Raw genomic sequence first — 21,290 nt, forward strand, 5'->3', positions numbered from 1 at the left:
TTCCCACGTCAATAGTGCTGAAACCATGGATTTATATAGGTGTATATGGCTGAAACATTGAAACATACCCGAATTTGGATATTAGGCGACGTCACGTCACAGCTGCCATTTGGATTTCCGACCTACATGTTAATAGCCTGACGAGCCAATTTGCTGCCGCTAGGGTGCGTCTAGATTTCTAGGCTAACATGTTAATTCACTTAAAGACAAACTTTTACATTTGCACATAACTGGGTATGCATATGACACACAGACACAAATAATGTTAATTATTTATTGCTACATTCTTTTCACATTTGTTTGTTGCATGATATGTGAACATAAGCTTAGCCTACTCTTACCTGCGTGGGCTTGTGGTAACTGGCTGTCAAACATTAATCCCGTATACTACTTTAGCCTTGTGTCTTTTGTGCCTTATATAGGCCTAATGCAAAATTATCATTGGACTGTGAAATGTAGAGAAAAATATAGAACTGAGCCTCAAATGAAGGGAGAGATTAAGGGTAGATCTAATCTATTAACCATGAGTTAAGTATACGTATTAACTTACTATGAACAAAACATCATGCACAAAGGGAATAAGAAACCATCTTAGAAACCACCAATAGAAGCAGTGGAATTCAAGAAGAAGAAAAAAACAATTTTAATTCCAGGATGAACTGTTCCTCACCTGTAATCCAAATATAAAGATGTTTCTTTTGGGTGCCCTCCAATTGCTGACTTGTTGTGAATATGTGATTTATGTTTAGAAGAAACACAGACGCGTCATACACCCTACATGATAGCTGACAAATTCCATCCAAGATTAGTACACACTTTCTTTTTCATGATTTGTGTAAGTTGTCATCAAATCTGAACAGACATTCGAGGAAGCCTGTAACAGAAAACAACACATGGGCCAGTGATGGCGCACTACGACAGGTGTCAGACAGACCTATATAACAAATAGCCACAGGCGACGAGGTAATCCAAAAGGGTTTAAATCTCTGGTCGTACACGTGATTTATCATCTCTTTTTTCTGGGTTATTCCAGGCTTCTGCATGAGAGGATTCACACACACACACACACACCCCACCGTCCCCGGCGAAATCCACTTACAACAGAGTGGGCCTTCCAAGCTGTCTGGAAAGGGAGTCGCTGTCGGGTGGAGCTCACTGACCTTCAGGCTGCCTTTAGTTAGGAGTGGATGGGGGTGGGGGGTTGGCAGGAGAGGACGGGACGAGAGGTATTTGGGCTCACTGCAACAGGCTGACTGCGTTACCCAATAACAACAGAGTAGTCAGTGACCCAGTAGAAATTATGTAGAGAAAATGGATTATTTTTTGGGGGCTTTGACTGTGGAAAGGTCAGTTACATAGAAAGACAGTCAGGCTCAGAGATCCCCGTTAAACAGGTCACTAGATTTTTTTTTCTCTTCTGATTGACGGCAGGTCGTGCAAAACTAATTTCATGGACTGTTGAGTAACCTTAGAATTATAGATGATACCAGAATCACTTCACTTTACTTTTCACATTTTCACAAGCTATAAGCACAATTCTGCTTGCAGAAAAGGGAAGTTGTCACTGACATACTTAGTGTGTGTAGGAAACCTAGTGCATAGTGCATGAAGTTGTGCATTCACTTTCATTTCTCTTCTCTTCCATTCGTTTAAAACAATCAAAGGCAAACATTGACAGCTCAACAGCCAAATTGCATATTGTTTTAATGCAAAATGAAAGAGGTTTACAAAGAGGTTTTCAAAAAGAAATGTCATGAATAGGCTATTTATAAAAACTCAAAGTGAAAATTTGCAAAGCAAAATATTCGCTGAGGTGTGTTCCTGATTTGCCCATAAAAGCTTTAGGGAAAGCACTACACTAGTGGCAACATGGGAGATACTTGTCAGCATTGTGCCTGCAAGGTATGCATGGTTATGCAGTGTAAGTGTAAAATGGAAGAAGAACATTGATTTTGTTTTTACCATCAAATCAATACTGAAATGTATTCTAACGCTTACAGTTCAAAAGCACCCAAAACATAAATTATTAGAATTGAATGTCCGTCTATGCTTAGAATCATTTTTGGTGAGAGAAATCCTATATTTAGGTATAACAGCCACACGTTGATATGAATTTATATATATATATATATATATATGAGACATAAAGCATCTCTATCAAATCTCCCAGGAAGACCAATAATACTAGAATCATTCATATGTGCCTTCACTGACTTCTGTATCAAAATACTGCTGCTAAATGTGGCACTTCATGCAAAATATATATACACTGCAGAGAGGACTGCAATTTACAATACATGAATTAAATTAAATTGTACCTTAATGAAAAATAGAGAATATCGTACATGGTTAAATGCCATATAACATACAGCATAAAGCAATTGTCAGTTTAACCAGTTCAACACTTGGAACACAGACTATAAATGACAGACGACACAGTTGATAGCAAACCCTTATTATTATCATTATTATTATTATTATTATTACAGATTCCCGCTCTGTCTAAGCAGGTTAACAAGCAGCTTTTGAAGGCCTGTTTGAGTTATAGACATTGAAACTATGGTTTGAGTGCCAGCGTGTGCCATAGTGCCAGCGACATCACTTCCTCTTTTCAGATGAGCTTCATAGTGAACCTCCCCGTGTCCCCGTCCCCGCCACCGCCCATGGAGGACCGCGGCACAAAGTCGATGGTGGCCGTGTGTTTGATCTGGCCCTTGCTCTGGCTCCAGAAGAACATGAACACGAAGCAGATGGCCACCGAGCTCAGGAAGGACAGGAAGCCCATGGTGGTGGCGATGACCAGCGTCTTGGCGTCGAAGGGGTACGGGTTCGTCACCTGTGCGGAGGTGTTGGTGGAGGGCGGGTACGGTGTGGTGCTCCAGCCGCCCTCGGGGTAGTAGGGCGCCGTGCGGTTGCGCGGGAAGCCCTGCACCTGGAGCTTGACGAAGATGCTGTCGTTGCCGGCGGCGTTGGTGGCCAGGCACATGTAGGTGCCGCTGTCCTGCACCTGGGCGTAGCGCACCTCCAGGGAGCCGTTGGCCAGCACGCGGATACGGCCCATGGACGTGAGCATGGTCTGCTGCGTGGACAGCCAGGTGATGCTGGGCAGCGGATAGCCCTCGGCCTTGCAGTCGAACAGCGCCGTGGTGCCCTCCTCGGCCAGCACCTCCTGGGGCCGGCGGTCGGGGATGTAGGCCTGTCGGCAGGTGAACACCACCGGCAACTCGCCCTCGGAGAAGTCGCTGATGCGGCGGCCGCGGGCACGTTCGGGCGCGGCGCACACGGGCTGGCGCCCATCGAAGTCCAGCCGCAGGCGCCGGCGCGCCACCCACAGCAGGCGGCAGTCGCACGCCAGTGGGTTGCGGTCCAGGCGCAGGATCTGCAGGTTGCCCACCGAGTGGAAGGCGCTCTCCTCCAGCGTGGTCAGCCGGTTGGATGACACGTTGAGCAGCCGGAAGTGCGGCAGCCCCCGGAACGCCGCCGGCTCGATCCGCAACAGGCCGCCACCGACCAGGTGCAGCTCCTGCAGCCTCAGTAGGTCCCCGAGCTGGTTGCTCAGGATGGTGGTGATGGGGTTGTAGGAGAGGTCCAGGTAGCGCAGGTAGATCAGGTGCCTCATGGCGGCATACGGCACGGCGCTCAGGTTGCAGTTGGTGATGGCCAGTGTGGTGAGGTTGAGGCCCAGCAGGCTGTTGCTGCCCACAGTGTCCAGCGAGGGCCAGTGCAGGATCTTGAGGCTGCGCAGCTGGTGCAGCCTACGGAAGGCATTGTTGGGCAGTGCGCTGATGGTCAGCCGGCGCAAGCGCAGCTTGACCAGCCCGCCCAGTTGCGACAGCGCCTCGCTGGGCACGGACGTCAAGTTGCTGCGGTCCACGTTGAGCTCCTGCAGGCCCTGGAGGCCCACGAAGGCGCGCTGCGAGATGAACACCAGGTCGTTCTCGCCCGCGTTCAGCTGCTGCAGGCTGGCCATGTCGCGGAAGGTGTAGTCCAGGAAAACCAGGATCTCGTTCTCGCTGAGGTCCAGGCTGCGCAGGTTGGACAGCCCCGTGAAGACGCCTACAGGGATGATCTTGAGCCGGTTGCTACGGATCTTGAGCATGCGGAGGCTCTGCAGCCCCTGGAAGGCCTCCACCTCCATCATGGAGAGCACGTTGTTGCTCAGGTCCAGCTCCTGGAGCTTGGAGAGGCCGGAGAACTGCCGGCGGCTCAGCGTCTTCAGCCGGTTGGACGACAGATCCAGGCGCTTTGTGTCGGCCGCGAAGCCCTCGGGCACGGCCGTCAGATACTTCCGGGAGCAGTTCACCTCCTGCGTCTCCGGGCTGCAGTCACAGCGCTGAGGGCAGGGCCACGGGACGACGTCTGCGGCCGACACGCTGGCGCACCACAGGAGGAGCAGCACACCCCACACCCACAGGTGGGCAACAGGCTCCCCAAACATATTACCGCCTGCCTGTGGAGCACAACACAGGAATCACCTGCCATGTAATGGCACTCTATCAAGTCATCTGCTGTAGGTTTCTGCAGGTTTCCACAAGTTAAAAAGACCTTTTTAAGACCTCTTTAAGACGATTATGAATGAAATTTAAATCACGGCCATACTGACAAAAATATGAGGAAAAGGTCCCAGAATTATTAGCAAAGTAAATAAATTTGTTCTCTAAACTTTTACACAAGCTACAAAGTTTTTTTTGTTATCAGTTCCACATAAATCTTGTTATCATTTTATTACATTGTGGTATGCTGTATCTGAGAGAGATTTACAATGTCAAACAACTTCAATCTATGCTGCTAACAAAAATAAAAAAACAGTGTTGCACGTTCAAAACATTAACAGAATTTAGACCTAACTATGCGTATTTAAGACAAACTGCATAATATTGTAATGTATTTATGATGCTTTAAGTCCTAAAATGCATATTGTGAAATTTGTAGACTTTTTAAAACCCTGCGGAAACCCTTTATTGTGATAAATTGTGAGTCTTTGCATAAACTATATCCATATGACCGAATTGATTATTTGCACACCAACATTAGATGTATAATACTATAGGCTATAAATGCAGTAGGCTATATCCACCAAAATCTTTGTACATTTTAATTGTTGCTTAATATGTACTGTATGAAATCATACAATAATTATTTGGACATTTGTTCAAAAATTGACCTTAATGTCTGGAAATAGATACTATTACTGGGATTAACTCCACACATTGCATACAGTACATGATCTCAGACTCTTGCACTAACCAGTTCCCTGTATGAATGCAGGTTCTCATAACCAAATAATTTCCAGGATGGGTTTTGCTTGGGAGGCGAAGATCTCTGGCGAAGACGTCATGAGAAAACTCACTCCAAACAGCCTGGGGAGGGGAGGAGAAAAATAAAGATTGTTTGATTGTTTGAAAAGAAAACTTTCACAAGACATTGTCATACTATTTTATGTCAAACCAGTCAACTAATCATGTTAACAAATAATGTCAGATCCTCAGAGACATACCAAAAAAAAAATCACTTCATAAAAATCTACACGAGAGGGAAAAAAGATTAATAATCATAAAGACCAAAAATGAGCAAAAGGCAAAATGCCTCAGAGGCCCACAGCTGCACTGGGATCGTGTCCCTATAATTATGGCCCTGAGTCAGTACAACCTGGACCAGGATTTGCTCTAAAAAATATCTCATTAATTGAGAGAGGCAAGCAGGAGGGAGGAGGGGTTCAACAGACACTCATCTCACTCACTCATCTCTAGAGAAATGAGCGAGAGCCATTTGCTGGGTGCGTTACTCCCATGCCATGCCAGCCATCCACAGCCTCCTGTTTTATGAGCGTGGGGGTGTGTGTTACTCCCATTCCATGCCAGCCATCCACAGTCTCCTGTTTTATGAGCGTGGGGGTGTGGGTTGGGTGGGTGGATGGATGATCCGTGACATAGAGGGACAGCTGCTCTTCAGACTCTCTCTCTCTCTCCTCCCCCCCCTCTCTCTCTCTCATGGCCCTGTGTCACCTCACACCATAAGCCATAGGTTCAACGTGGAGTTAAAGGGTGTTGAAAATCAACTGGAGAACATGAATGCTGCTGTACTGTGTTATTTCTCTCTCCTTCTTTCTCAAAACTCAAACACGTGTCCTTCCACACAGTACCTGTCATCACAAAACAAGATCATGTTCAGTTTTTTTACCATGTGATCTGCCAAAAGATCACAAGAAAAACAGTTTCAAGGAACTCACAATAATAACATTTCCTGTTCACGTGTCAATTCTTGCACACTGTCAATTCTTGTTAATCATCAGGTCATTTACTTACACAGGGCATATACTCGATTTAGTTATTTTCATTATTTTACTTGGCACACTCACAAAATTATATGTTTTTGCACAAAATTAAAGTGATGTCTGCTTAGAGAAGCAGGTTGAGTTACATAAACTGATCCAAAAGCCTGTTTCCCAACAACACTCTGATCCACTAACACACAAAGACGCAGAAACACAGAAACACATTCACATTCTGCAACCCAAAACCAGCCACAAAGTAAACGCTGAAATGCCTAATCAAAAGTCCCGAACTCAGAGACAAAGTCAAACCTGTGTGCAGTGAGGCGTCCCGCTAGGCTGGAGTCACAACGAAACATGCTTCCTCTTGCCCTGGTTGGTCCTTGATCTACGGCCTTGCTGCAGTAAATTTGAAAAGCGATCCCTGACTGGGTCCAATCTTGTCTCATCCCTCCTATTCACTCAAAGGGCCTTATACCGCATTGGAATAGCTGACTCATAATCCAGTGCTGGCAACTCAGATGTTTTGGCCTGGCCAGCCGCGCCATTCTGACACGATATTCACTTTCTGTGTGACACAGAGCTGAGCTTACACAAATTAAAAGTGTTGATCCCTCCGTGACCACTCCACACAGACACAGAATGGCAGGTGCAGCAGCAACGCCAGTGGTGGTCTTTTGGAAATAGCACAGAGGCTTTCAGACTCACTCTCTCTCTCTCTCTCTCTCTCTCTCTTCTTCCTCCCTCCCTGTCTCTCTCTCTCTCTGCCTGTCTCTCTCTCTCTCTCTCTCTCTCTCTCTGAGATTTCATCAACTAGGTTAAACAATGCTGTTCGACTGTCCAAACACTGTCGCTAGAGACTGCCCTTACTGTCAGAGTCAATCAGCAGACACACCAATTAAGTAAACAAAACAAAGTTCTTGCCTGTCCATCAAATCCTGTCGGACCATAGTAAAAGAGTTTGTATGATGTGCACAAATAAATAGAATTAGACATTCTTAACCAATTCTATAATTAAGTCTACCTTAATGGTATTTTTATAGAATTATAGTTTGTTTATATGATTTGTAGAGGTAATTAGTGGCACAGTGCCTGATTGACCAACCGGACGCTTGGCTAAACCATTTGCGTAAACGCACTTGCCCACCTCCATTTCAGCGAAAGCCAAGATCTTATCGAACATGTAACACCAAGCCAAACATGGTCTAATATCCGAGCCAATCTGTTTTTGCGCCGTCCTCCCAGACAGTGCACACTGTGACATACGGCCACCATATTCCTGATCCTGTTACTTAATATCAAAACATGTCACTAAGCTTTCCTTTGTCTAAGTTGCTATTGTCACGAACTCAACACAAACTGATGCATTCACCTAATTTTACCTCACCAGTAAAGAGTCCGATCAAATGAATTACATAATAGATAGCTGTCTACCCAGGTAATAACACACGGCCTGTCTTACATTTGGTCCCCTTGTCTCTTAGTTTTACACAGAAAGGCAGGTATGATGAAGGACCTCTTTCAATGATAACAGTGCAGCACCAAGTACTTAAGCTGCTCCAGAAAATCCAGATCTCATTGTGGCAGCTTTGTTATTCTCAGGAAGAATATGTCTACCACTGATTACAGTTACTGTGACTGAGAATTCACCATGGTCTCTAGCAGTGGTTCTTAATCTGGGGGTCGGCAAAAATATTGGAAGGGACGCTAAATGATGTGTGTCTGGATTAAAAAAAAATTCTGAAGGTTTTTAGTCAACGGCTGCCATTGACATTAATGCATTGTGTGTTGACATAGCCTACCTATGAGAGAAGACATCTGCCTCTGCTTCCAATGGCCATCTCACAACATTTCGAAACAAAATTCCACCAGTTAGAGAGAAGGGGGTCTCGAGACTTGGCCCATATGTTTTTGGGGGGTCACCAGACAAAAAGTTTAAGAACCACTGGTCTGGGTTCTGATCTGGGATATCTAAAACCTTTTTACAAAGGAAAGAGCAGTATTTTATACATATGACAGTGGCTTTTCCACAAATAGCTTGATCCTCTTTTTGAAAAAATAAATAAATAAAAGGTTGGCGTAGAGGAAAAGGTTGCAGCTTTTAGTGCTGGATTGCCTTGTCGCTGAATCAGCTTGCGTGCGTATGCATATTACATCTTATAAGACCAGAACACTTGGTGGCCGGGAGAGCAGCATTTGGCTCTCCTTGGGCCTTTTGATATTCTGGCTGAGCTTGTGTGTCAGCACCAAACCAGGAACTGTCGTCTGAGCCACTCCCGACAAATGCACCCAACCCCCACCCCCCCATACACACACACACACACACACACACACAAGATGCCCCTTTTACCCCTGTGTTCAGGCAGGAGAATGCACAGCGCTAGCCAGCCCATTCCTCCCTGACACCCACGAACACGCTATTCTTAGAGGCTGGAGAGCCCCTGGTGAGAGCCACAGCACAACAGCTCACAGTAGAAATCCCCAATTAGAAAAGGGGCCTAAGAGAGACAACAGCAGTGATGAGAGGCTACAAGTGTGTCTTAGTGAGACCCTGTTTATTGCCCCCGACACCTGACTAGAGGGCCACGGGGCTCTGAAGTGTGGTGGTATGCCAACAGCCGAGTATAAAAAGCCTGGAACGGAGCACAACAGGTGTAGGGAGGCAGGGGCAGCGATGGATGGCAAGAGTGCTTATGGAGTGAGGAGTGTGGATGTGTGAGTGTTGTGTTGTTGTTGATTTTTCCTTTAGGTCTGCCAAAAGGGTAGGGGTCAGTTTGTCTGCACTAATCAGATTATATTTCATAGGGAGAATAAAGCTGTGATAATCAAACTGGGCTTGTTAGAAAATGCCTATAAATCCATACCACGGTTGATGTGACTGAAGCACCCCCACCCCACTCCTTCAAGAAAAGAGTGAAACTCGTGATCATGGTTTGGTTATGAGAATAAACATTTTAGAGTCGACATGATCATGACGCGGGTCTCTGTACGCTGACGGTTGAACAGCGCTTGACAGATTGATTTTGTGTTTGTGCATGAGGATAACTGAGGGGAGAGAGAAAGGGCTTTATCCAGCTTTAGGGCTCCTGACTGCCACAAATGAATTTGATGGGGCTGCACTCACATTTCCAGCTGAAACGAGGCTCTTGCTTCCTGCTTATTTGCAAGCATTGTGTTGGAGAGAGCTACCGATGCCAATGTGCCTGTGCCTTTCCGAGTGCATTTACATGACTTGTATGCTAGACAAAGGCCATGCTTGCCAGTTGTATGTGTGTGATGGGTTTTTCCTCCTCCTTGTGTGGGAGCAGGATTAGTTGCTATTGAGAACTGTGTGGCAGTGGGTGCACACAGAATTTAAACACTGCAGGGTCTTTAAAGTTGCATTTCATCAGACTTCTATTTATTTCATCTGGAGCGGTTGGGGCACTTTAACTCTGTTGCATTTTGCATTGACTCACAAGTAAGCCGGCCGAGTAGGAGGGAGATTTTGCTCTTGGATGAGGTATGGTATGAAAGTGTCCCTAATTGCAACATGCAAAACGGGGTACATGGTCAAGGTCTTGACCCTATGCTTTTGGGAGTATGGGTTTTATATGTACTTGAGGACCATTGTTACAGCAGCCGTTTAAGAGAAATTAAACACAAACTGAATGGACCACTGAAACATTACATTTACAATATTAGTCATGCTTTAACTAAGCTATGTGCCTATCTAACCGGATAGTAATTATTCATACAAGTAAAATAACAACTATTAACATCTAATGTGGCTCTTCACTAACAGGATTTTCCACATGCAACATCCAAGTACACAGAAAACATAAGAATTACAACCAATATCACACCATCATGATTTATCTTATATGAAAAGAATTTATCTTATATGAAAAGAAATTGCACTGTGCCTATTTACAAGGGCATTGTTCCCACCTCTTCTGGGGCCTACCATCAAATGTTGGACCTCTATAGAAAACTGAGAACCTCTAGTTTTCGTAGGAAACAGTCAAAATAAATGTGTGATGTACTCACACAGAGTTACAGAGGCTAGAATATAGTTTTTTCTTTCTGCCGGATTACAAGCATCTCTGAACTGACCACATTTCAGCCCTCTAGGTCTCTTGATATCCCTTAGAAACACAACTGAGCCATAGCACCAGGTCTTGTGAAGTTGTGTGCAAAAGCAGATCAATATAGAATAAAAATATGAGTGCTTTAGACTATTATTTGCCAAGGTATGCCCATGCGTTTTGTAAAATGCCTATGGATACTCCCCATAGGACTTTTTGTTATCCAAAATGCATACTGACAATCAAATGCTTACTGCACATGAACCCCTTTGTGTAGAAGCATAATCCTGGTCTCAAATGAAAGGTAACACTTTGAAGTTTCATGCTTGTATTTGGATTATACTTCAGGCGTTCTGATATGGAATGACTACACTAAATATGGAATGATTACAAAAATGTCTCTATTTTTGCATTTACTTTGTTGGTTCAATGAGTGTGTATAAGATAGACTATACATCTGTACAACTAATATTGGATAACACAACATGAAGATTCAATTTCTATGGATTCTTGGGAATATTTCAGTACCCAATATGTTGCATCTACTTATTGTGCTGCAGCTACACTGCAGCCAGAAGTCAAGGTAGCACCAAAAGCGGAAGGGGGGGAGGGGGGCATTTTGGATCAAATTTAATTGAGACATAATAAGATTAATCTGAGAATGTAAAGCACTATACAGATTGTACATGAAAAAAGTTGTCATTTTTGGATTCCCAAGAGTCAAAGCTTTGAAATGGTGTATAACATTACTATGCTACATAGCAATATGGTGCATACAATTGATTTAGAATGTTGGGGGGAGGTGGGTAACCGTCCCGCCGGCGGGACACTGAAAGTTGGCTAAAGCTCTGTCACACACACACACATAGAACAAGTGTTTCTTTTAGTAAAAAAAATACAAAACAAAACAAAATCCACACAGATTTCAAATGATATTCTGGATTATTCTCTAATGAGCAACCCAGATAAACTGAACTTGATTAGGGGATTACCTCCAGACTAGGACATTGCATTTCAATGATTTGACTCACAACTAGCCTCATTCCACATGCCCTTAGATTAATGAACAAAGGGTGGTTTGAAAGGTTGATGCGCAGCCTAGATAGATAGATAGATAGATAGATAGATAGATAGATACTTTATTGATCCTCAGGGGAAATTCAAGGAAACCCTCACACTGGCTGGGGGAAAACAAACACTTTAGTAAAGATGAGAGCCTCACTCCTCAGCGTTATCAATTCTCTGTGTCAAGCTAAATAGAGGGAGCAGAGATAAATCATTCCCTAAGAAGTGACTGGAAGACAAGGAATGCATAAAGCGCACTGATTAAATTGCGCTGTTGGATCCTCACCAAATGTCCTACACCCCAGCGGGCCTTCTCTCTCTCAGCATAGAATTTGCTTGGCTGTACATTATTCATGCATTTCGAATCAGGTTGATTCTAAAAGTTTTAAAGTTTCCCAACTGCATCAGCGTTCGGTGGAAACCTGAAGTTTTACTAACGAACCATATCGATATTTTGTTTTTAATTATGGGTGTCATATAATGACATCGTCTTGTGTTGTTGTGTCATCAGACGACTCTTTAAATTAAACTATTTGAGCATATACCTTTCTTTATGTTTAAATTGCGATCCGGCAAGTAAACTCTTCATCAAACTGTTTTAAATTGCGATCCGGCAAGTCAACTCTTCATCAAACTGTTTTGATGATGCGCATGCTGAGTTTCAGGGGTTAAATGGTAAGCTAATGTTACTGATTCAAACCATATAGGCGAATACAGCAATTTGCATGTAGTGCGCATTATACAAATAGGAAGAACCGAGGTGAAGGAAGACTGGTCTAAGAACATAACACTTCCTTCCGTGTCATCGGAAACATACAAGGTTACTGCAGCCAGCAATTTTAATCAGTGTTGCCGAGACTTGTGGACAATTAAGACTATGTCGATACAGCAAGTTGTTCTGGTAGAAATTCAGATGCAAACACGGACCGTATTTATGTGTTTAAGGTTGAAGTTTACCATATCAGCGTGACACCAAAGATAATGCCAGAAATATATGAAAGACAATGTGTTTCAAGTCAAAACTTCCTTACGAGACAACACTCACTCACCTGCTGCAGTCTATTTCAAAGATAACGATGAACGTTTCCATAAAGCATGGTTCTTCCTTGCAAATGCAAGCCTCTATCCTTCGCTTTCTGATGCGCAGTGAGCGACTTCATGCTTCAAAGATTGCAGTGACATCAGCTCAGAAAAACACGAACATTTTCAGTCGTTCATCTCCTTCATTAATTTCCTTTGTGTGCCGCACAATTCTCAGGAGTCCTGTAAGATAATTATATCGCTTGTTTTAATTTGGGTCGATTTTTCCTATATTTGACGCTCTCGAAGGCTCCGACTTTAACTTAGCCCTTCACAAATTACGATACCTGCCAATTGAACCATGTGAGATCTACAGAACGCATCTAGGCGGCACTGGATCGTAGAAAGATTCCCAAACTATTGTTATCACATGTGACCTCACCGTTCATTCAGATGCAACTCCATCTATTGCGGTGCGGGTAACACCCTGACAGGATTTCCGTTTTTATTCAATTAAGTCGGCGCTGGAGACTATCCAGGACAGACTGTTGCTTTGGTGAGGGCATTTTGTAGGAAGGATGGGCAAATGTGCACGGGTCAGCCAAATCTCCGGATTTAGGTAAAACTCCAGATGGGAACAGAATAAAATGCTGGCTGGCCATAACCTCAGCTGCTTCGGCGCACATGCCGATTAACTATGCGCTGCCTCAGAAATATGCATTACGCATGCTTGGTTGAGCCATTTAGTTATTGATCACAGAGTAATAGAAGTCTAAAAGTCCATTTAATCAATCCACAGAGTTCTGACCAACTTGCCGACACATTTCTTTCAACGTTATTATGATACCTAAAGGCTGGTGTTGCAGATTTGCAAGATGATACAGTATTTTTTCACCTCACCCCCCATCTTCTGCAAATACATTAGGGGATTAATAAAACACAGAATAGATTGGATTAAAACGCCTTCGGCTATTGCTACCATTATCGGCATGATCTGTCCGGCCATTTTATGTTTTTATGCCAACTACTGAGGGAGCTCAGCAAATGGCACGACACTCAGGTGGCAGGTCTGGCCGCCGTGACTTTAAATTCAATTAGCCTAGAGTGTTGGATTAAAGTCACTCGCAGTGCTATGCATGTCTTTCCCCCATAGCCTGCTGCGGAGATGTGGAGCACATATAAAATGGCACCCGTTGAGAAAATCCTTTTAAGGTTATTCATTGACATTATTTCTAATCCCTTCCTGTCCCTCGATGAAATCTGGACTCCTTGCTAGTGCAAATCAGATGACTTATTTTCATGTTCGCCGAGAGTCGAGTACTGTTTGACACACTCTGTGCACGGGTCTCTTGCTGTGTTGATTGATGTTTTGTGTGCAGTGTGCATTCAGGAATGCATAATGCATTACGTGCCTCACAAATGCCTGCCAAGAACAAATCTGTGTGTTGGGCTGGGTGACATGTGGAGAGAGTTCCCACAGTTTATGAATATTTGTCATTCACATACAGTGAATATGGCAGTGTTTTGATGTAGGCAGTAAATGATTAGCGGTTCAGTTTAGCAACTGATTGCACTTGATGATTAGACCCAGGATGCCAAATGGGGTTGACCCCTGCCTTGCAGAACATGAAGCATCCGCCATCCCCCTACCCCCACCAACTTAATACTGCACACAAGAGGGAGGGCCATCTGAAACATAAGCAGGTGCAGAAGGCCATTAAATCTAACAGCACTCATCACATGGGTATGCTTACACAAGGGCACTTGCCATGTCATCTTAAGCCTACAGTAACGGGAGCCATGCTGCCTGGAGACGTGCAACAACTGGACTGAGGCATTCAGTCGATATAAAACTTGGTAATTTTAGTGTTTTAGTGGAATAAATTGGTCATCTGCAGACACACCGTCTGCTTCTTTGAGGAGAAATGGGACTGTACGTCCTGCTAGGATCCAGCTGATTATCTGCTGGATGAGTCCTGCTTGCCCAGATGAGCGGCTGGGCAGACCCCCATATATAGACGTCAGTGTGTGTGTGTGTGTGTGTGTGTGTGGCGTGTGTGTTTGTGTGTGTGTGTGTGTGTGTGTTTGTGTGTGTGCATCTATGTTTCTTTCTCTGTGTGTGTGTGTGTTTGTTTGTGTGTGTGTGTGTGTGTCTATGTTTCTTTCTGTGTGTGTGTGTGTGTCTGTGTGTGTGTGTGTGCTATTAAGGCATCCATTAGTGTTTTAGTGGGCCGGGATGGTCTTGGCAAAGCCGTTAGGAATTTAATTAAATTTGGCCACTGGAGAGAGAGCGTCTTAAATGAAGGAAGGGAATGGGAGCCTGTTCTCTATTAGTGGAAAGGTTAACCTTTATCCCCATCAGAAGCTCCGTCTCATAAACTCTTAAAAGTAATACATCAAAACCAGAGAGTGCCCTACTTTATTCCTGTCGATTTTACGAGCCAAGCGCAGCAATCTACAAATGACAGTACAAAGATCAAATGTTTTCACTGGGGAAGGGAGAGAAAAAGTACTTAAACTAGCTCAGTAAATCTGCATATTGGTGAAGCTACGGTGACAACCAAACCAGAACCCTCCGCCCCAGTCTTTGCAATTGAAGTCCTGACAATGATTAAAGCCTCATTATTTTTTTCTCAAATCTCACACCCTCTGATCTCTGCTAGAGACCCAGCAGCAGGGCTGGCTTGGTGTTGTGCCAGTGGTTGTTTTAGTAAGCACACTGATTACATGGGGATTACTTAGTTTGGATGGCTCTTGACCGTCATCCAGTCTTTATATTTTTTTTTTGTCCTGTAATGAAAGACCTAAACAAATAAATATTGCAGTCTCTGTCATTAAAATGTTGAACGGGGATAAAAATGAATGAAATGGAAGTTCTTAGAAATTATTTTTGTGTTGTGTTTTCCCTTGTCACAATGTAACTAGTTGTTTAGAGATTAGAGAACACTTCATGTTCAAAGAGTCATCCCATGAGTGTTTTTGAGGCACATATTTAAAGAAGGATATAAATAGACAAATATGTATCATAGTGTACTTTTCTTGCAGATTACCTTGTGGATGTCCAGTGGATAAAGTGTAAGTGTGTAATGAAGTGCTTTAAAGACCCAACAACCCTCAACGTTCTATTGACTCAAAGACTGGTTGCAGTTTACTATTTGACCACAGCACAGTTTAACATTGTTTTAGATGGGGCTATAGGGGAGCTTCTGTCAGCGCAGATCCATAGTGAGGAGGGCTGATGAGAAACTAGTAGCTAATCTGAATTGTCCAATTGTCATTCAAATCAAATCTATTTGTATTAATATTTTGTTTATTACTTATGTGTATTAATATTGTATGAATATTTATATTATTATTTCTTAATATGTGTTCAAATTTATGGAAACACATTGTGTTGCACAAAAAGTTTTTTTAAAAATGGTTCCCATTCCTGAAAAAAAAAGATTGTTCTGAAGAATGTGTCAATTTGTCCCATAGGGGCATGTTGTGTTCTATATTAATTCATATTGATGCAAATAACTTTCTTATAAAATAAGATTTTGATTGCTTCAGATACACTATATATTTCTACTACTTAAAACAGCCATATGGATGTTCAATCATTTCACAATATTAATAAAAAATACTGTAAACAGTGCAAAGACAAGCACAGTAAAGTGTAGTGTTTTTATTTCTTAAAAATAGTCTACTTTTTATATAATATAAATTACATTTCAATTTAATGGTCCATGAATTGAAAATTTAGTTTTGGCCCGCGGCCCTCCACCCTGAGTCATTTGTGGCCCTTGACGGGGAAGAATTTGGGCAGCTCTGCTCTAGTGATTGCTGCCCCCACCAAGATGGCGTCACTATTTACGTACGTTCTGGAGCCCAATGTGGGATCTAGCTTTCTAATATCTATGGTTTTTAGGTCTTTTTTATGTAGCTTCTTTGTGTCAGAGGTGCTATCCTGTCAGCATCGACATGTAAAACCTGCCGTATTAAAAAGGCAGTGAGCATACCATATCCATCATCAAGTCATTTACAGATAAAAGATAAGAATGAAAACTTGAAAATAGATAGATAGACAGACAGAGCGCGTGTGCAAACGACAGTGTACAACGCATTACTGATAGCATTGAATTATACACTTTGCAGTGTACTTTGTTTTGTTCGTCTTGAACTCAGCCCTGGGTTCCCTTCTTTGTCACATAACTACGACAGGCTTTTCTTATTAATTAGTTTAAAACCTCAAGCGGTTTGCTGCTCATCTAAAGGGGACTTCACATTGCATGCGGAATGCGCTTCGCTCACCGCTAGGTTGCTTTTGGTTGAGGTAATATCCCAAATATTTTTGATGTGGTTGCCGCCGGGCTCAGCGCAAAAGAATCAGTGCACTTTATCTGAAGCTGTCATATCATGTGCAAATGTACAGCTTCAGATAAAGTCACCAAATGATGTTGGTCCCATGGAGTCCTTGTGTCTATGGGAATGGCTGGATGCAACATCCAACCCCCAAAACAGAAAACGTTGGAACGTTGTGTAAAATGTGCATAAAACAGAATGTAATAATCTGTAAATCTCTTAAACTCATTTTTAGCTGCAAAAAGGACACAGACAACATAATTAACAATGATTGAAAATGACAAATTTGACTATTTCATGGAAAATATGTGTTAATTTTGAATTTGATACCAGCAACATGTTTTAAAAAAAGTTGGGACGGGGTAACAAAATGCTGGAAAAGTTGTGTAATGATAAAGAAAACAAAAGGAGGAATGTTTCACAACTAATTAGGGTAACTGGCAACACGATTGGGTATGAAAAAGAGCATCCCAGAAAGGCAGGGTCTTTTAGAAGTGAAGATGTATGGGGTATTCATCACTCTGTGTAAACCTGTGTACACAAATGATGAAACAATGCAAATTTAATGCTTCTTAACATGACATTGTGAAGTATTTGGGGAGTTCATCATCTACAGGACATACTATTATTAAAACATTCAGAGAATCCAGAGAAATCTTTGCAAACAAGGGAAAGAGCTAAAAACAAATTGGATAGCCATGGTCTTTTGGACCTCAGATGGCACTGCATCCACCCCAGACCTGTTTCCAGGCCTGTCATTGTATGGGCTCAGGAAAACTTCTGATAACCATTGTCTATGTGCACAGTTTCATACTCAATTCAAAAACTACAGCCAAAATTGTAAGAGCCAAAACAGCCAAAACTGTATTGAGACAGAAAACACCACCTTCTTATCTGGGCCTGTGTAACATGGAAAAGGTCCCATGGTTAGACCAATCAAAATGTGCCATTCTTTTTGGAAATCATGGACTCATCTGGGCTAAAGAGGAGAGGGCAAGTATCCAATCCAAGTATCCAATCTATCCAACATGTTTTAGTGCTCAGTTCGAAACATCTATGACACTGTGAAGGAGCATTAGTGCTCCTAGATTAGTACAGCATGGGCATCTTGCCCATTTGGCAAAGCACAATCAATTCTGAATGATGTATACAGTTTTTTTGAGCAACATATACTGCTAATCTGCCATTCAGACAATGTCTTTTCCAGGGAAGACCTTGAATATTTCAGGAAAACAATGGCAAAATGAATTCTGCACATATTTAAATAGTAGATCTCCATAGAGGAAGAGTCCAGGTGCTAAAATGGCCTGTCTGCAATCCATCCAAATTTGTCAAATTAGGTGCATAATGGAATGAAACATGACTAAGAATACCCCATACTGTTAAGCAACTAAAATCCTATATCGGGGAGTAATGGGACAACATTTCATTCTCAAAACTCTAGCAAATAGTCTCCTCAGTTCCTAAACATTTATAGAATTTTGTTAAATGAAGAGGTGAAGCAGCATAGTGGCAAACATGCTTTTTTGAAACATGTTGCTGGCATCAAATTCAAAATTAACATATATTTTCCATGAAATAGACCAAATTTTTATTTTCAACATTTGATATATTGTCTATGTCCTTTTTGCAGCTAAATATGGGTTTACAAGACTTGTACATTATCACATCCTGTTTTTATTTGCATTTTACATATCATCCCAACTTTGTCTGTTTTGGGGTTGTAATTTCCTACAATTAAATAAAGACTGAGATAGTTCTGTTTGTGAACAAAGAGGGAAGATTGAAACTCAGCGCCTACTTGGAGTCTAGAGCACTTCAAACTAGAACCTTTGACAAAAACCTTGGTGTAATAATGAAGAGCTTAGCTCAGAGATTTTGTGTTCAAGCAGGATTTAGAAAAACTCATCCATGCCTTCATATCCTGCAGGGTATAGACCCTTTCAACAATAAAAACAAAAACAATGCTTGAACGTTCTATTTGGGTCCCAATCTACTTCCTCTGCATTAAGATAACATATGGAATGTTAAAAAGGAAGTCTTGTGGGGCCAACTATGATGCTGATAATGGAACTCTCTTGAAAGGGTCTATTGCAATGCTCCGCTGGCAACTCCAACTAATTCAAAATGCAGCGGCCAGAATCTTAACCAAAACAAAGAAGAGATTACATCACCCCAATCCTCAGGTCTTTGCACTGGCTCCTATTTAGGTTTAGAATTGAATTTAAAGTGCTACGCATTGTCTATAAGACACCAAACGGCCTGGGCTCAAAATATATTGCAGACATATGCACAATATAAACCTACTATAGGTCTCTTAGATCTACTGACGCTGGTATGCTGGTAGTGCCCCGGGTCTAAACTTAACAGGGTGAAATAGTATTTAGCCATTTTGGTGCCCACTGTTGGAACCAACTCTCATCAGAACTGCTCCAACAGTTGCTTGTTTCAAAAAGAAATATAAAAATATATTATGTTCTACTGCCTTTGATTAATCTGTTGACTTTTTGTTTGTTTTTGTTTGTTTTGTTTCTAATTAATATTATTTTTCTTTGTAGTGCTGTTTATATTGCTTTTTTTACATGCATTGTATATATTGATTAATCTTGTGTCATAACATGTAAAGCACATTGAATGACCATTGTGTATAATAATGTGCGATATGAATAAATGCACATTTACATTTACAGTCAACATGATCTTACATGACATAGGCCTATGTAATTGCCATATAGGACACTGTGATGCCTGAAAATTCCTTAATCTGTGATTATTTGTCATCTGCCTGTCAAAGCTTTTAATTCCATAAATGAATCGAATGCAATGAAGACGATTGTTTCAGGTATGAAAAGCTCTACAGTATTTAATTCCATACTTATGGTCAGGTGTCTGCTGACAGTCATTCATTGACACTCAGAAGATAAATCACATCGGCAAAGACACAAAAGTACTAATTGTCCTGTGGACTCTGCCTGCAGTCTGTCATTTCTTTCTCTCTCTCTCTCTCTCTCTCTCTCTCTCTCTCTCTCTCTCTCTCACACACACACTGTAAACAGAAAACAGACAGACACAGATGACCAGACTGAAAAATATTCAAATAGAATGAAGCAGTAACAATGCACCAGTTTTGTTAAATCTCCCGTTAGGCTAAATCTCCTAAATTGGAGATCGCTCGGCACGTGGCTGCTCAGTGATTTACAGACAAAAAAAAGAACATTAAAGAACAGACAGAGAGAGGGAGAGAGAGCGAAAAAACCCACTGTGCGCTTCCTGGCAGCGTGCGGCTGTATTGTAATGCCCCAGTCTGTGTGTGATGCACGGTTCGTCACTGCTGCGGCTTCCCCCCATTAGTCCACAGACAGGACTCATAATCTTGTGCGTGGGGAACTGTCATGTATGAGCCAGCAGACACAACAGCACATGACCCCTTGACTACAACAAATGCCTTGAGCAGACGCCAAAAGTTAGGAATGGCTTCTGCATTTCAGGGTATCCCTGAGTGGCTATAAAGTGGTCTTTGGAATACTTTTTTCTGTGTTTTATGAGGTGTTTTTTTCCGCTCCAGAATTTGCATATTTCTATCAAAGCTGTTTATGTAGCAGCTATATTTTGTTTCTGTCATATTTTATCTCCAAGGGAATTGTAACAGTGATAATGGCATCGCTAGTGCCTTGCCTCGTTTTCAAATACACCTTATTTGTTTTGATGTACTGTATAATAGCTGTGGCCTTCTGCTCTATTCAATTGACAAGTATTGCTGACTCTGCATGTTACGATCCCTGTGCTAATTGAAGAGAGGAGAGGAGGGGGTGGGACGAGAGAGGGGTTGCGGTCCAGTATTATTAAGATTTACTGTGCTATTGATGAGGTGATTTCATCAGACTTGGAATGCGCTCACAAATCTATCATTCAAGGTCTCCACAAGGTCTCTATTTTACAGTGAAGGAAAATAAAGAGCTTTGAGTAACATATTTTTGTGTGTGTGTGTGTGTGTGTGTGTCATGTATGTCATATGTGTTTTGACAATAAATGAACATGGATTATTTTCACCACACAAAAAAGAACCCTGAAACAAAACAAAACAAAACAGAGCCATATTTCTGCTTCCTCTACCCACTTGATTGTCTTGGTGCATTAAGCAGCATAAAAGACAGATGTAATCTCCCAGGACATCAGAGGATCCCAAAGCCCTCTTTTAGCTGGAGGTATTAATGTTTCATCAGGTCAGTGAAGTAAATGCAGACAAGCACATAAGATGAACATATTCATTAAATATATTTTAGATGATTTGTCAGACATGTTTAGCATAGCCTTTGGCTTCTAATACTCAGGAAATACTGTGGCATTGTATTGTTTGGTTATCATAAGCCGTGTTCCCATGTTCCCATTTAGGAGTTAGTGTCGTGTGACAGGTCATGGGATTGGTCATATGACTGGAGCAAAGGATCATGGGAAGGCTGCCTCGGCTTCCAGTTTTGAGGTGCACTTGGGCTGCGCGCATGACAACAGGAAACAGATGTGGA

At 42.3% G+C, this 21,290-nt stretch overlaps 1 protein-coding gene across 3 annotated transcripts; it reads right to left on the reverse strand.

Annotated features, from left to right (window-relative positions):
- Window positions 1–317: 317 nt before the first annotated feature.
- lingo4b (leucine rich repeat and Ig domain containing 4b) lies at window positions 318–12,985 on the reverse strand. 3 transcript variants are annotated; one of them, XM_048261711.1, is made up of 3 exons: window positions 12,453–12,985; window positions 5,248–5,360; window positions 318–4,450 (listed from the first exon to the last, which is right to left on the reverse strand). In XM_048261711.1, exon 3 carries the CDS (start codon window positions 4,436–4,438, stop codon window positions 2,612–2,614), a length of 1,827 nt encoding a protein of 608 aa, XP_048117668.1. In that variant the 5' UTR covers window positions 4,439–4,450; window positions 5,248–5,360; window positions 12,453–12,985; the 3' UTR covers window positions 318–2,611. The 3 variants fall into 3 exon arrangements, with proteins under 3 accessions (XP_048117668.1, XP_048117669.1, XP_048117670.1); XM_048261712.1 differs by lacking the exon at window positions 12,453–12,985 and adding an exon at window positions 6,584–6,877; XM_048261713.1 differs by lacking the exon at window positions 12,453–12,985 and adding an exon at window positions 5,741–6,551.
- Between the last annotated feature and the right edge of the window lie 8,305 nt (window positions 12,986–21,290).

The sequence above is a fragment of the Alosa alosa genome, chromosome 13 (assembly GCF_017589495.1).
Source record: "Alosa alosa isolate M-15738 ecotype Scorff River chromosome 13, AALO_Geno_1.1, whole genome shotgun sequence".
In the NCBI taxonomy this organism is placed as follows: domain Eukaryota; kingdom Metazoa; phylum Chordata; class Actinopteri; order Clupeiformes; family Clupeidae; genus Alosa; species Alosa alosa.